Source organism: Rutilus rutilus, assembly GCF_951802725.1.
Source record: "Rutilus rutilus genome assembly, chromosome: 17".
Taxonomy (NCBI): Eukaryota; Metazoa; Chordata; class Actinopteri; order Cypriniformes; family Leuciscidae; genus Rutilus; species Rutilus rutilus.
In genome coordinates this window covers 34,925,614-34,941,859 of record NC_140230.1, presented here as the reverse complement: position 1 = coordinate 34,941,859, position 16,246 = coordinate 34,925,614, and the positions used below count along the sequence as shown (strand labels likewise).

General features: G+C 37.8%; 1 protein-coding gene across 1 annotated transcript in view; it reads left to right on the top strand.

Moving 5' to 3' along the window:
* Positions 1 to 13,063, top strand: part of iglon5 (IgLON family member 5) — a 204,016-nt gene extending 190,953 nt beyond the window's left edge. The window contains exon 8 of the mRNA XM_084385942.1: positions 5,858 to 13,063. Coding sequence (XP_084242068.1) covers positions 5,858 to 5,958 — 101 coding nt within the window. The 3' untranslated portion in view covers positions 5,959 to 13,063. The remainder of the gene's footprint in view (positions 1 to 5,857) is intronic.
* Positions 13,064 to 16,246: the final 3,183 nt, after the last annotated feature.

Genomic DNA, 16,246 nt, shown 5'->3' with positions numbered 1-16,246 from the left:
GAAGGTTAAAGGGTAACTCTCCCCAAAGTGCAACCTCTTTTTGTTAATCTACCCGAGTCAAACTTTCATTTAAAAGCATAATTAGAATAGAAACGCCACTTTTAAGTTTGACCGTATTTTCGTTTTCGGTCAAATTGCCTTTTGAATAGAGTGCTTGGGGCACTTCTATGATAGCATCAAAATCGCTATTTTTAAAACACTAAGAAGGCTCGACACAACATGAAACTTTGCTGGAAGTATCACCAGCGGCTCTACACATGAACTCCAGCATTGAGAACATTGTTTGTGTACACAGAGTTTACTAAAAAGAAAGATTTTGAACAACCCACTGTCGCTGTGTCCGCCAGCATTATGACAGTCAAAAGTAGTCGATCTCCGAATGCAACGTAACAGGGAGGAGAGTAAAGATGGATATGTTTCCATATAAATTCACGGATAATTTGTTGTTTTGTCGTTCGTGAAAATCAATATTGACCTTGTATTTGAAAAAGGATCCTCATGTAAGAAGCAATACTAAAATTCACAGTCAGTTCATTCCAAGCGTGCCGCACAAGCTCTGAAAAGTGAAGCCAAAACGTCTCGATCGCCCCCCGGTGACTGGTCTTAGTATAGGTCATAAGCCCCGCCTCCCCGTGTTATTCAACGGGACGCGAGACCAACCAAACAATTAAATTACACTTCAAATATCTTTTTTCCAAAGGTGGTTTCTTTCATTTGCTGTCGTTTTTATCACGCTGATGTAAGTTCAAGTGTCTGTTTCAAAAATAAGTTGGTTTTCAGTTAGTTACGTGATGCGGTGGTGTGACGTCATGATTGACAGCTGTGATTGACAGGTTCTCTGAGCGAAGTAGTCACCAACGGACATTTTTTTCGGGATCTTCGGAGGACTGAGGAGATTGTATTTACTTTATTTTAACAAGCCTCTTGTCGTACTGCAATAAATTTTTTTAAAAAGTGTGCAGAATCCACTCTCCCTGAGTGCAGCGTTGATTTCGCGGCTTTACTTCCTGCTCACTACTGCGCAGGTCTGGTCCCGAGATCGCTACTGCGCAGACTCAAGTTCCAATATGTCAGCGCCATATCGGGACTCTGGCGGCTTCAGTTCTCATCAATGGAAGAGAGCGAAGGGGCGTCGTCCATCTTTTTTTACAGTCTATGGTTCATTCGTATTCGGAGATCGACTACTTTTGACTGTCAAAATGCCAGCGGACACAGCAACAGTGAGTTGTTCAAAATCTTTCTTTTTAGTAAAATCTGTGTACACAAACAATGTTCTCAATGCTGGAGTTCATGTGTAGAGCCTCTGGACTTTGAGCAAAGTTTCATGTTGTGTCGAGCCTTCTTAGTGTTTTAAAAATAGCCATTTTTGATGCTATCATAGAAGTGCCCCAAGCACTCCCAATCAAAAGGCAATTTGACCGAAAACGAAAATACGGTCAAACTTAAAAGTGGCGTTTCCATTCTAATTATGCTTTCAAACGAAAGTTTGCCTCGGGTAGATTAACAAAAAGACCCTAGGTTGCATTTTGGCGAGAGTTACGCTTTAAAAGAGTTACGCTGCAGTCTACAGGCAACAGGAAACCAACATTCATTTCAGTCATTTAAGCCTCTTTCTTTGCTGAGGGTAATTAAGCGCAGCGGTTTACTTGTTTTCTGTAGCAGTTAGCTCCTGATTCCTCTTACAAACTTAATGATGAAATGTTCTCAAACGGTACTGTAAATCTATAGTCAAATGAACTGCACAGAGCATAAACAACCAATTAGCGAGGCAAGTACATGTATGTCAGTTCTGCCTCTGCAATTATTGCATAAATTATTAGCATTAGTGTTTAACGTAGTGCGGTATCATTTCCGTTCAGACGTTGTCGTATATTAAACCTCATTACTTTGTTAAATCTGCTTTATGAGATGCTAAAATGCTTTTGCCAATTCTAATAATAAAGGTTTCCATTTAAACAAATCTTTCTCTGTTCTCCCAGAAACATACTTTATCATTTATCATTTCACAAATTTCAGCAAGTAGCCACTAGCCAGTATGTTGCTTAATTGCTATTAAAATATTTAAAGGGGTGGTTGATTATGATTTGACTTTTCTAACTTTAGATAGTGTGTAATGCTGCTGTTTGAGCATAAACAACATCTGCAAAGTTAAGACGCTCAAAGCTCAAAGCAAAGGGAGATATTTTCTTTTAAAGAAATCGCTTTTTAAGGACTACAACAAACGGCTGGTAGAGACTACACCACATTCCTCCCAGTTAAGTGACATCACCAACCCTAAAATTTACATAAACCCCGCCCCCGGGAACAAGAGTTGTTGTAGTCGAGCACATTTGTGAGTCAGCTCAAACTGTCGCATCTGTCTTTTCACATGCAATAGAAAGTCACTCTGTGTGCATCTCACAACAGTTCCTATATGGGCGATTTATAGATTATCATGACAGAATATGCTAATTGAAGATAGTTAACTACACATCAGCTACATAAATTCATCAACTAACCATTCAGAAATGTCCTGTTGCTTCTACATGTTGTCACTTCTTCTTGAGTCTCTCCATCTTTGTCTGACTTCGGTTTAAACATAAAAGGCAGAACAGTTTCTGACATTATAGTGTGTGTCTGCGTGAGGTAATCGGAGCTGCTAACACACAAGCTCTTGAAGCTCCGCCCTCTGTGCCGGGAGCAGCAACTCATTTGCATTTAAAGGGCCAGACACAAAACGGTGCATTTTTGCTAACCCTCAAAAAGTGACAACTTTAACATGCTATATAAAAATATATGTGAGGTATTTTGAGCTAAAACTTCACACACACACTCTGGGGACATCAGAGACTTATTTTACATCTTGTGAAAAGGGCATTATACCACCCCTTTAAGTAGCTCAACAAGCTCCTCTATTGATGAATTTCCTATTTATAAAAAGCTTTTAAAGGCTTCCTATATCTATCTCTAGGTTCTGGTGATAAATGATGTCTCAGCTCTTCCAGAGAAGAAGCCAGCTTCACTCGATTTTAGGGTCACACTCTTTCTAGCCCTAAAGGGCAACCTATAAAGGCGCTGTTAAACATAAAAACAAAAGCAGCACCAAGTCAACTCCTGTATGAAATAACATAACATCCGAGTTTGACCGCGTTCTGGACCCAGCAGGCGGCAGATCTCTCAGTGGAGAAGTTTGCTGCTGCTAGAAGAAGATTCAATGCAGAGCAAAGGAAGAGAGAGGAGGAGGAACAGGTCACGGAAAAAACCTTGGGATGGAGCCAAAACATTGTTGCATTGAGTGATTGAGCATATACACAGAAAGATCTTGCATTTGTTCCAACATCGGTTTTCACCCATGGCTGCTTCTGATTTTGGCATAAATCAATGGACAGAACTCTCAAACCTCCCGTGTTTTGTTTTTTTTGTGCAAAACTATTAGGGCTGTGTGTTATATTTTTTCACTATAGTGCTATATATCTCAGTACATCTCAGTATATCCCAGTGTAATAGTGGACGGGGCAGAAAAAGGAAGCTATCAACGGCTGCAACCAGATTTCTGAGAAGAGAGGTTCAGAAAAAGTGAGTGACTGCATAAGACCTGCAGCAAGACTTGGTGGCAACAGGCACTGAGGTTTCAGCGTGCCCACTTGCGTACTAAACGCATGCCAGAACTCCGAGACGTACACCACTACTGACCCAAAAGTGCTCAAAATCATATAAATTATAACTTTTCGGCCCTATGGATCAGCGGAATGAAGAAGAAGAATGAAGCATTAGCTGTAAAGAACAATGACTACAGTTAAGCTTGTGATGCTCTGCGGCTGCTTTGCATCCTCTGGCACTGGAGACCTGCAGCGTTTGAAAGGCAATTCATTGAACAATCAGGAAATCCTAGGAGAAAACGTCATGACGTTCAGTGTGAGGAAGCTGAAGCTTGGGCGTCATTGGATCTTCCAACAGGATAATGATCCCAAGCATACCTCAGGTTCCACCAAGGCTTGGTTTCAGAAGAAGTCCTGGAAGAACCCCATAGAAAAGAGATTTTGAGATTTGAAGAATATCACTGAACTGGAGGCCATTGCTCAGGAGGAACGGGCTCAGATTCCTCAGAAACGCTGCCAGAAACTGGTGTCTGGTTATACATCTCGTTTGCAGCAGGTCACAACAACAAAATTATGTTCTACAAAGTACTAAAGATGCTTGCCATGAAGGGGTTTAATCATTTTGAGACTGCAGAAGTCATTAAAAGTTGCATTTTCAGTTGAATTTGGGGAAACCACTTGAAACATTTGTTGTGTTGGGCTATTTCAACTACTCTAGTTTGATTTGTTCATTGCAAACAGCTGAAATTGTCAATTTTGTTACCTGATTTGCAATGGGGGTTAAATTATTTAGATTACAACTGAATATTGTCCGCAGAATGCTGTGATTGACCAATCAGAGTGATGAATTTTTTATAGATTGTCTGTACATTATTGCTTACATAATGCTTTTATAGCTCATTAGCAATATACAGTAGGTCCTTCGCACAACCAGTATTAGTAAAACTACCATCCAGCATCATGACGGTCCATATCCATGTCATCTGTTTTTTGCCTTTTCCTCCCTCCTTTTCATTCCACCCTTCTTGTTCGTTCTCCGGCCCATTATGTCAGAGCGCTGCTCTCCTCTCCTCTCGTTTGTTCCCGCTCTGTTGTGTCCTGTTACCCCAGGATGTCATCAGCAGATTCTCTCCCTCCATTCTTCACATTTCAGTCCCCAGTGAGTGATTCCTGTTCTGTTCATGCCATTTCCCCCCTCATGCTTTACCATTGTAAGCAAGTCCTCCATCTCTCCATCCACCGTCTCATTCTGTCTCCCATTATCTCCGTGAGTTTTTCCTGCAATGAATCTCCTGTCGTCAGTTACATACGTCTCCTCTCCACACCAGCGTCTGGCCTTGACTCTCACTTTTCCATCAAACATGTTGCAACCTTTATCTTCATCCTTAAGAGAACATCAATCCCACCTCTGTCTGTCTTAGGAATAGATCATCTAGAAATGAAAATTCTGCAATTATTTATTCATCCTCATGTCGTTCCAAACTCGTATGCTGTTATTTTCTTCTATAAGTTCTTTCATTTATTTTTCTATCTTCTGTTTAGGAATAATAGTGTCTAACTTCCTTCTCCTCTGAATGCTTTCACAGTGTTTTCATAAATATGTTGTTTTGGCTCAAATATCAATTAAAGTTTAAAATTGTCATGATATGATCATTTTAAAGTGAATATCAGTCGAACAAACCAAAATAATTCATCTGGAGAGCATGCTGTTAAAAATAAGCCATATACACAACCCTATTGTTTATTCTAAAAATATATATATATATTTTTAATTCATTATAATTTTTATTGTATTTTATTTCTTGTGTTTAATTTTTTTTATTTGTGTAAATATTTGACATTTTAATAAAATAATTGTAATTATTTTAAGTTATTTTAATTGATTTAAAAAGATTTAAATTCACTATATGCAGATATAATATACGGATTTATCAAGCCTTTACACAATCCTTCAAAATTAGGTTGAAGTCAATAATTTGCGATCCGTTTAACCTGCATAATATGACTCATTTTCTAGTTTAAAGGGCTTGTGACATCAGCAAATTATTATTTAATAGAAACAATGAAATATTGAATATAATTTTGATTGAACATTGATGAAAATGTTTTGATGTATTGAACATGCACCAGTGCAATCAATACATGCACTCACTAATAAGACTTTCATTTTTTTTTTTTTTTTTTTTATAAATGTGCATTTTGCTAATGATTTCATTTTGACTTTACCAGTGACCACCTAGGTTTTCCGTGTTCACATCTGCTTCTCTGTGCTCTTGCAGGGCCCGGGGCGGTGTACGGCGGAGGGGTGTCCCTGAACGGCCGTTTATCAGGAGTCGGTCTGTGGTTCTGCCTCTCCATCTCTGTTCTGATGAAGGTCTAAAACTTTCCCGCTTCGGAAGGAGTCTTTAAATACGAACCCATCACTGTGAACAAAAAGAAATTATGCATTAATCCAGGAGCCATCGCTACATCACTCGGTCATTCCTTTCTCTTCCTATTTCCATTCACGCCCGGTCGCATATCACGCTTCATCTCCCCCTCCCGTCGGCAACGACGGTCACCTTTTAACGTCCAAACCTGCTATGTGATGCAAATGATGTGAACGACAAGATAACGGTTCTGTGTCTCTTGATGTGCGTGCTGGACATGCTGGTCGTAACGTAACGGTGTTGACGACGATGGTTGCGATGTTCGGGTGACCCTCTCGGAGCTGTTTCACCAGCGGGCCCGTCGGCCGTTGACCCTCGGATCCGAACGCAGAGATCTGAGCTGAACGGTGGTGCATTCTGACATACGTAGCTACTATGAATGATGTCAAACCACGTGTTTTTCTTTCTAGCGAGGGTTAGCAGGAGTGCCGTGTCATCTCGGCCCCTCGTTTGCGTTCGTTTGGGCTCTCGACCCAAAGCGAACATCTGACCCGCGTCCAGCCCTCATATTGTCCTCAGTCTGTCCATCGCTCAGATCGTCCTCAGTGTAAATATATATGCAGTAGAGGCCACTCATTTCACCGTTTCCCATCAGCCTCTCTGTTTCAGCCTTTTGGCTTGGACGATATTGCTGCCTTTAAGTCACGTTGGAATGATCGTATTTACGAGATGAGCATGCATTCGCCACCAAAATGTCATTATTAGCGGAGATTCATTGGTATTGATCATAATAAGTTTAGTTTTTAACTCACATTTAGAAAAGTGCTCCTCCTAGTGCTTAAACGTCTTGTGTTTGACGGGAAGTTAAAACATTTAAAATACTTTAAATTGCTTTTGAAAATGAGGTTTGTTAGATTGCAAAGTTATAGATATCATGTTAGAAATGAAAAGTGAGAACACTTTCTGGTTGTTGAACTTTAGTTAATAAAATAAAAACTACAGCTGTAGACTTCATTCGTGTACTAAAAACATTTGCAAACATGGCTTAGAAAAGTGAGAGACGCGATGCAAAGAGTGAAAGAAATATGTTTCAAAATAACGTGAATGCATCATAAATACGTTCAAACTCGTAAGTAGGAACTTTCCACAAGGACTCGAAGGCAGCAGAAGTTTCTGGCGTCTCCTGCCCTGAAACAGTTCATCGACTTCTCGTTGCTTGTGGATAGCATGTACCGGTTAGAAATGTCCCTCTTGTGACCTCACTTCCTGCACCGACCCCGTTTTAACCCCCTGCACTGTGTACATTTTAATCTGCAAGGTTAACTGCTATTCCTTTTTGGTGTTAATAATGATGATGATGATGATAATAATGATGATGACAATGTTAATAAGTATTTGAATAAATATGATAGTAATTCCATGTGAGAAAAAAATGTCAGAGCTGATCACAAGCCATGTGTGTGAAAATATTTTGTACTAAAAATCACTGAATTCATCAAACAGCAAAAAAGAACAAAAAAAAACTTTTTGAAGTATTGTGCTCTGTTTTACCATGATTAACTTTTTTAAAATGGAAGTAATTTGACCAAGTCCGTTAAAGAGAGCAATCAGTGAAATGTGAAGGCGCTTGCACGCTAGATGAATCAGAAGATCTGTTTTGAGCTTGAGAAAATGGCTGTGGGTACACAAACATACAGTACGAAGTAGAGCGTCACTTGTCCAATCCATCGCATTTGTCCTCTTGTCTTTTCCATTGAACTCAATGCATTTGCATTGGAAACTCTAGCGTGTAGGCGTCCTAATATCATTTCAAATGTGTACTGTATGTATTGCGATTTTTTTTCTTCTTTTTTTTTTCATGCTGTTGATGATTGTAATGTATGATATATTATGCCGTAATGATGTAATGCTCATGTCTGCCTCGATGACATAACCAAAAGCCTCAGAATCCTGCGGTTACACATCAATAATTATGTTTGTGCAATGCTGCGTTCCATTCAAAGACGATTGTCGGATATTCCTATGTGACGTCTCCATAAATGCACGCATTAGTTCATGCGTTACGTTATGGAAATGACACGAGTATAGGCTAATGAAGCAATGCTACCATTAGCGTTCCTCTCGCAATCAAATTGCGATGCTATGCAATGCTAGCATTTGTTCTGTAGGTGTTCAGGTTACAGACAGGATCATAGTGTTTTATGCACATTTGCTTAACATTTTATTCATCACAGTGCATTTTATTTACCCTGCATATCAGCGTGTGAATTTCTGCAGCAATTGCAATTATGACTTCATGTTGCATTCGATTGCACTCTTCCAAGTTGAATGGAACGCAGTATTAGATTCTGTTCGCTGCCTCTTTTTTTTTTTTTTTTCGGTTCAGAATCAGATTAGCGGGAGATAAAGATGTAATTAGCCAGCGACTGTGACTCGCTAAGCAAGCGGACCGTCGTTTTCTCTCCGTCCCCCATCTGGTGAGCGGCAGAGCTCATAAATCAAGCTCAGTCCAGGCACTGACAGAATCCTCTTCAAGGACAGCTGTGCCCATGAGTCTGACGCCCGATGTGGAGTCCGATCCCCTACAGGATAATTAACCGCCACTTAAGAGCACGCGGCGAAGAGGCTTTGACGTAAAGCAGCGGTGCGCGACTTAACGCGGTGCTTTATGCAACCCTTCATAATGACCCTGCATGAGCCTAACCGTTCAGTTTGCAATGCTAACGCTGTATATACTATAATAGGATAATGTTGCGTTCCCTGAATATGTGCACCATTATTGCATTTCAGCCAGCAATAGCCCCGGAATAAATAAGACAATTTAAAGTCTGACGGCCACTACGCCATTATTAATGAACGCTGAAGACTGTGCATTCGTACATAAAGATATTGCATACTAGGCTACTTAGTAAAGTAGGCTACACAGTGGCCGCAAAAAAAGTATTTGAACACTTAAATGACGCTTGATTTTTCTTTGCATTAGATCATACATTAAACCATCTGACCATTTGTTTTTACAAAATAAAGTACATAGGCTACTTTAAAGTACTTCTCAAAATGAAGTTTGACAGATTACAAAGTATACAACAATAAAAATGTTGGAAAATTAACAATTGGACACTTTCTGGTTGTCAAACATTAAGTTAATAGAATAAACTACAGCTGAAGGCTTCATTAATCTAGTAAAAATCATAGCAAAAATTACTAAAAGTGAGACATGTAATGCAATTGACATTCAGACATTTAATTGTGACTTAAATGTCGAAATACTTTCCCGCCACTGTACGAGGGTTCAATGTCAAGCACAAAATCTCTTAAACTTTCTATCCCGCTGTCACTCCGCTTTTGTCATACTCATGTTCGCATCGCCCTCGAGGTCCGCCGATCCATCTCTGTGTACATGTATTCTCCTCAAATATAAGTAAACAAAAGAGAAAAAAAAAGTATGAAATGTCGTTTCACATTCTCGGTGTGGGTATAACGCATGTAAATGTCTGTTTTGGGTGGTTTATATGGGTGTGTGGTGGTTATCGTGATGGAGCACTGCTGGTGTAGCCTATGTTTCGGCCTGGGATCATTCCCCCTCGTGATTCCCGTGCTGAACTGCAGAGATTCGGATTGAGAGGGGACTGAGGTAGAGGTCTGGCGTGAAGGACAGATGGGAACGAGTCGGATCGGACAGGGAAGCCTGCTAAATGCTCTACAAAAGCAGTGTGTCAAAGGCATCTAGGCACATGCAAACAAGCGTACTAAGAAAGACGGAAACTATAGCTGCGAAATGTATTTTAATTAAATTATCTAAACTAAAATGAAACTTGTAAATGCATTTTCTGTCCAGATCCCAAATATGTAATCCGTCCCTATTTACAAATGGCTTACTTATAGTTGTCTGTGCATATTAAACTGAGATAGAAAGAAGTAGTTTAGCTGTTCACCTTTAAATCTCTTTAAAGGCCTGTTCACACCAAAAACTATAAAGATGACTATACGTTCTGTTTATTAGAATTGTGCGCTTATGTTGTCAGTCTGAACTATGTTCGAAATATAATGCAAAATAGACAATGTTCTACGACTAAAATGAAAGTCACCTAACATGAACTTCTTGGTTATGGAACTGTTGTATGAAATCAATAGACTATCACATTTGCAATTGTGCTGCTGACATTCAGGAAAACAGCAGTCTATGGCCTGTTATAAATATTAATGACAAGAGCTCATACAAGACCCATATATCTTGAATATTGAAGGGCTTTTTATTAATTTTGCTGGTATTTTTGCCCCTAGCCCCCATTCATTTCCATGATGACGGCTCTTGTTCGAGTGCGAGCGGAGGCCTCTTCTGTTGTGAGGCCCATTTCAAGTGAAACATAGCAAAGGCCACTACTGGTTATAGTTATCGTCCTTGGTGTGACCAAGCCTTAACTCTCTCAAGTTCGTTCTAGATCATTGCATGTGATGTTATGGGGATTTTGAAGGAAGTCTGCAACCTGTTTACTTTGGAGATACTTTCATACAAAACTCATTGACTGAACAGCAAAAGTCATCATGCTTTTCATCTGCTGCTCATATAGATCTAACAGTGGACCTATTCCTTATTAGTCCCCAATATTGCACATTGTTGCCTAATTATCATTTGTCATAGTGTGAATTAATAGTGAAAGTTAAACCTGCTTCATTGGGCCACAAGATGGCAGTGCCAAATAACACTGCATGATGCATTTAGTAGTAGTAGTAGTAGTAGTAGTAGTAATGATACTGGGGTTTAGCTGGCCAGAAAGGTGGTTTCCCAACCTGACCAGCTGACAAGTTCCCATAACGTCTTTAAAACCATCAAACTAGACCAGCCTGACATGTAAAACCAGCTCTGTGGCCACTTTAGCCTGGTTTAAGATGTTGCTTTCAGTATTGCATGTGCTTTTGTTTTTGTTGCACTAGCCAGTGTTACATAAATAACCAAAATATGTACAGAGAGCTTATGAAAAACTGAAAATCAGTGCCTATTGATACTGTGTATCTGGAGACAAAATAGTGAGACAGTGTGCATGTAGAAATAGATCATAGAACGGGGCGAATGTTAGATAGTCCCACCGTTGGTAGTCAAAATTTAGATGAAAAAAGATCAATTGTGAGAATATAAGCGGGCAGATGCTTGTTATGGGTACTATGTATCACTAATATCACAAGATTGTGCATTAATGCAATTAAAAACGGCTTTAGGCCAGAAACAAATGCAGATGTGAATGTTTGGTGCTATTCAGGTTCTTGGCTATAAACGTCAACCGTTTACTAACTTTCTCAATAAGATTGCTCCATCATGAAAGAGAAAACTGACCGTGTAAGACGTAGTGTGTGCTAATGTGTCGCATCTTGCACTATAGATGTTTGCGTCTGTCTGTCTGTGAACGTGTCAGGATGACGTCTTTGGCCATTGCGTCACATCTTGCTGTTTTTCAGCATCTTGTGTGATTAGCGTTTCATTTTGAAGTCAATAGCTAAAAAATAATGACATTTTTAAAAACACATCTTTAGAGAGATTTTTTAGTCAAAGAAGTCAAACGCAGGCATTTTGGCTAAAGGAACTCTCAAAAAAATATGTAGGCCTAAATTTAAGATTTATGTATCTGAATTGCATATAAAATGTACATTTAACTTACAGAGTTTTAATATAAGCCGGTTTAATGTGATTTGTATTTGTCAGTCATACACGAATGAAACATGATTTCACGTAAGATGAGAGAACTAATAAACTGAATGCATTTAAATACGCAGTTTATATCAATAAATCCATTTCTTTCAATCTCATACATTTTAACTAAGTGTAAATATTCCTTGTTCCACTAGTCATATTTTAACCATGTTCATACACTTTAACTGAGAATATATGTAATTGTTTTCACAGTCAACAGATTCACACTGATTGCAAGCAATCTGAATAAATGTCTTTTGACATTATTTGAATCAAATCAAATAAATACAAATAGTTAATAATAATAAACACTATGATTTTTTTGAGTGCACAAATCTTTCCTGTTTAATTTATGTATGACTAAATTAAATTTGAATTTAGTTGCAATTCAAATCCATAAATCTCAAATTTAGGCCTAAATATTTTTTTTGTGTAGTACATTTTTATAATGCATAAAAATATGATGCTTCTATTAGATAGATTGTACTAGTGATAGATAGATCGATAGATCGATAGATAGATAGATAGATAGATAGATAGATAGATAGATAGATAGATAGATAGATAGATAGATAGATAGATAGATAGATAGATGTTGCTGACAGAGTTCATTGTAATTTACGAGAAACAGATGGTTTTATGTCAATCATTTGCACATGCTTGAATAAGAATTCACTAATTACTAATGTGCATAATTAGGACTGATTCAGTTGTCAGAACACACAGGCGTTAAGAAGACATAACAGGGCCAGTTTCTCCAGAGTCAGCGGGTGATCGACCCTCCGCGGCGCGTGATTCTGAGCCTCGCCGAATGTCAACAACACACGCTGTTTGTGAGCAGAACGCGCCCACGTCTGCGCTGTCAGTCTCGGGGTGAACACACACCATTAGCCCGAGTCACTTTCAACTGGTTTCTAAAGGAGTTAGTGGCCTTTCCAGCCAGTCGGACGTCCTTTTCCCGATCCGAGCGTCCCGGCGCGCCGTGTCCTCCAGACCTCCACCTCAGTGTCTCTGTAATATAGCCGTTTGTTTGTTTGTGTGAGTGTGAGTGAGTGTGTGTGTCTGTACATTCTCTGGCCTTCTTACGGGCAGGCATGCTGGGTCGTGATTCTGTTTCAGACAAATGGATTTTATCCCCCCTGTAATTGTCAACTGTCCTCAAGAAATTAACTGAAGAACTGCGGAAAATAACAGAGCGTTGTCTTCCACAGCGACACATTCTGTGCTGTGATGTAACGTTTCTTTCAACGTCATTTGTTTTACAGTTTTCCCTGTCCTTTGTTTTTTAGGTGTGTGTGTGTAAATTTTTTTTTTTAATCCACAGAGAGGAGAAAAAAAGTCAAGAATTAAAAATGGAAGTTGAAAAATAAAACTGAATTTTGTTTTTAACATACTTCTGTGAGTCTGTGTTTTTTTATTTTTCTAGTTGCATTTCTGTGAAGCATCCAGGGAAAAGCGCTTTTTAAAGAAAACAGACCTGATGCTGTGACATTTTATGTGTTTTTGTGTGTTTGTTGTCTTCTGAGGTCAAGGCAAACACCTGAACATGGAACAAAAGAAGCATTAGATTCTTTGGAAGCTTGTTTCTGCCACATAATAAAAAAAAAGGTAATTGCGATTTTATCTCACAATTCTGGCCTTCTGAAATTCTTTGTACATCTTGATCAAGCCTGATGTACTACTGAAAATGAACTTCTTTTTTTTTAATCGAACTTTTTTTAATTTTTTTTCTCAAAATCAACAAAATGTTTCATTGTCCATGTCGTTTTTCCCCTTTCTTTCTTCTGTTTTTATCTTTTCCTCAAAGTAAAGGGTTGTAGGGTTATTTGCATTTTTCACATCAGCTTCAGTCGTTTCCTGATACCATCTTTATTTCTATTGCAAGCAGCCTTTTAGGAATAATATTGCATGAGCATAAAATTGTCCAATTATGTTCAAAAGTCTATGTTCATGACATTCAATTCAAATATATTTGTTCAAATACGTTTTATCGACTTTATTCAAATGCACGAGTTATTCAGATTTGGGTCAACAAGGTCAAATAGCCAACAGAAATAAATGTGCCACTTTCAGAATTTAAGGTTTATTATAGTCCAGTTTAGATAGTATAAAAGTTAACTTTATATATTGCAATTAACAACTTGAGTCAAATAAACAACTTTGTTTGTGCATTGGTTAATGTCAATGCCTGCACTATGACATGGATAAGTTTTCACTGGCGATAAACTTTCAGCTACTTGGTTGACCAGTTACACAATTCATCTTGTTTTTAATGACTGTAATTTCATGAAAAGTCATCCTCCTTGGAACAAGCCTTCAGCCTTAGACGTATTTACGTCCACACATCATTTGTTGAGAAGAAAGCTGGCAGACACTGGCATTTTCTAGTTTGCAGGGAATGGCTCATTACAGAAACAGACTTGCTTCGGTGACATTTTACTGTCTGTGTTCTTCTGAGGTAAGACTTCAATGCCGAACAACACCTGAAACAGTGAAGCATTAGATATATTCTGTGTGACCCATTAAGAAATTCCTGCTACATCTTAAAGGGGTGGTTGATTATGATTTCACTTTTCTAACTTTAGTTAGTGTGTAATGTTGCTGTTTGAGCATAAACAACATCTGCAAAGTTACAACGCTCAAAGTTCAAAGCAAAGGGAGATATTTGCTTTTAAAGAAATAGTTTTTAAGGACTACAACAAACGGCTGGTAGGAACTACATGACATTCCTAAAATTTACATAAACCCCACCCCCAAACACGATTTATAGATTATCATGACAGAATATGCTAATCAATGACTAGAAGATCACATCAGCTACATAAATTCATCAACTAACCATTCAGAAATGTCCTGTTGCTTCTACATGTTGTCACTTCTTCTTGAGTCTCTCCATCATTGTCTGACTCCGGTTTGAACATAAAAGACCAAAAGTTTTTGAGATTTTCAGTGCATGTGTGTGTGAGGCAAAAGGACAGGAGCTGTTGAAGCTCCGCCCACTGTACCGGGAGCAGCAGCTCATTTGCATTTAAAGGGACAGACACAAAACGGTGCATTTTTGCTCCCCCTCAAATATCTGTGGGGTATTTTGAGCTAAAACTTCACACACACACTCTGGGGACATCAGAGAATTATTTTACATCTTATGAAAAGGGCATTATACCACCCCTTTAAATGAGATGCTGAGAAAAATCTTTCTTATTTTAATATTAAGATTTTGGGTGTCTATAAATATGTTTCCCAAACTGGGATATGCCAGTTGATGAAATGCAAATATTTAATTAAATAATATAATAATTGTAATAGTTAATATTTAATTTAATAATAATACAAATACATAATAATTAATAAATAATTTTAAATATAACTCTTAATCCATTTAACAAGTAATGTAACATTTATATTCAATTTAATAATTATATTATATATTATAATTAATTAATCAACAATAATAATAAATCATTAAAACATACATTAAATTAATAATACATATAGAAATTAATTAATTTTATATTTATGTTTAATTTAATAAATATAAATATTGTATTATGTGCAGATATAATTAATTAATCAACAATATTTAATAATAAATCATTTAAAAGTTTTTGGGATTGGTAATAATACATATAACAATTAATTTTATATCTATATTTAATTTTATAATTATACCATGTACAAATATAATTAATTAATCAACAATAATAAAAATTATATAAAAAATTTAACTATGCATTTTAAAAAATAAATATTTATTGGTAATAAAACACTTACATATTAATTAATAATAATTAATTTACAAATGAAAACAATCCAAATAAAACACAATAAAATATATATTTTTTTATTTGTTTACCTGCATGTCAAACTCAACAGCAGTGCAAAATATGAAAAGACAATGCAGAAAAGCGGCGGAAGACAAAACTTGTAGTCCATTATAACATCTACAAAGACAGCCTTCATGCTTTCAATATGAAACTAGGCAAAGCTAGACAGACTTTCTTCTCAAATATTATAAACAGCAATTTAAACAACACACGCACTCTTTTTGCTACTGTATTCCGTAATATGGTGTGCACAAACAGAAAGGCTGAACCTCAAAGCGACCACCATCAAAAATAAAACCCACAAAATGGCTTTTAGTTCTCTATTTTGACAGAAACTGATGAGACCCGGAACAATCCAGACTGACCCAAGAGAGGAAGTGAAACGACACAGAAACTCTGGCCTGAATGGACGTGGATCTCATTGCACATTCAGCAGGTTGAGCAAAACCACGAGCGTTTCCGTCAGACTGATTTACCGTCAGGTCAGTGACAGTGATGATGCGGCTGTGATGCGGCTGTGATGATGCGGCTGCAGGTGTGACCTCTGACCTGCTGTGTCAGATCTGCTCTCCAAGCATTTCTTTCATCTCATCTCACTATGGTGCATAAAAAAGAAAAAAGAAAGAAAAACACCAAACAGCATCAATTTAATTCCATTGATTCTTATATTGCAAAAGCAAATGGCATGTCTCATGCACAATAGTGAGCGGAATTACAAAATCATAACCTCACCTTTATATATTATACACACACATATAGGCCTACTATATAAACAGACTTTTATATTAG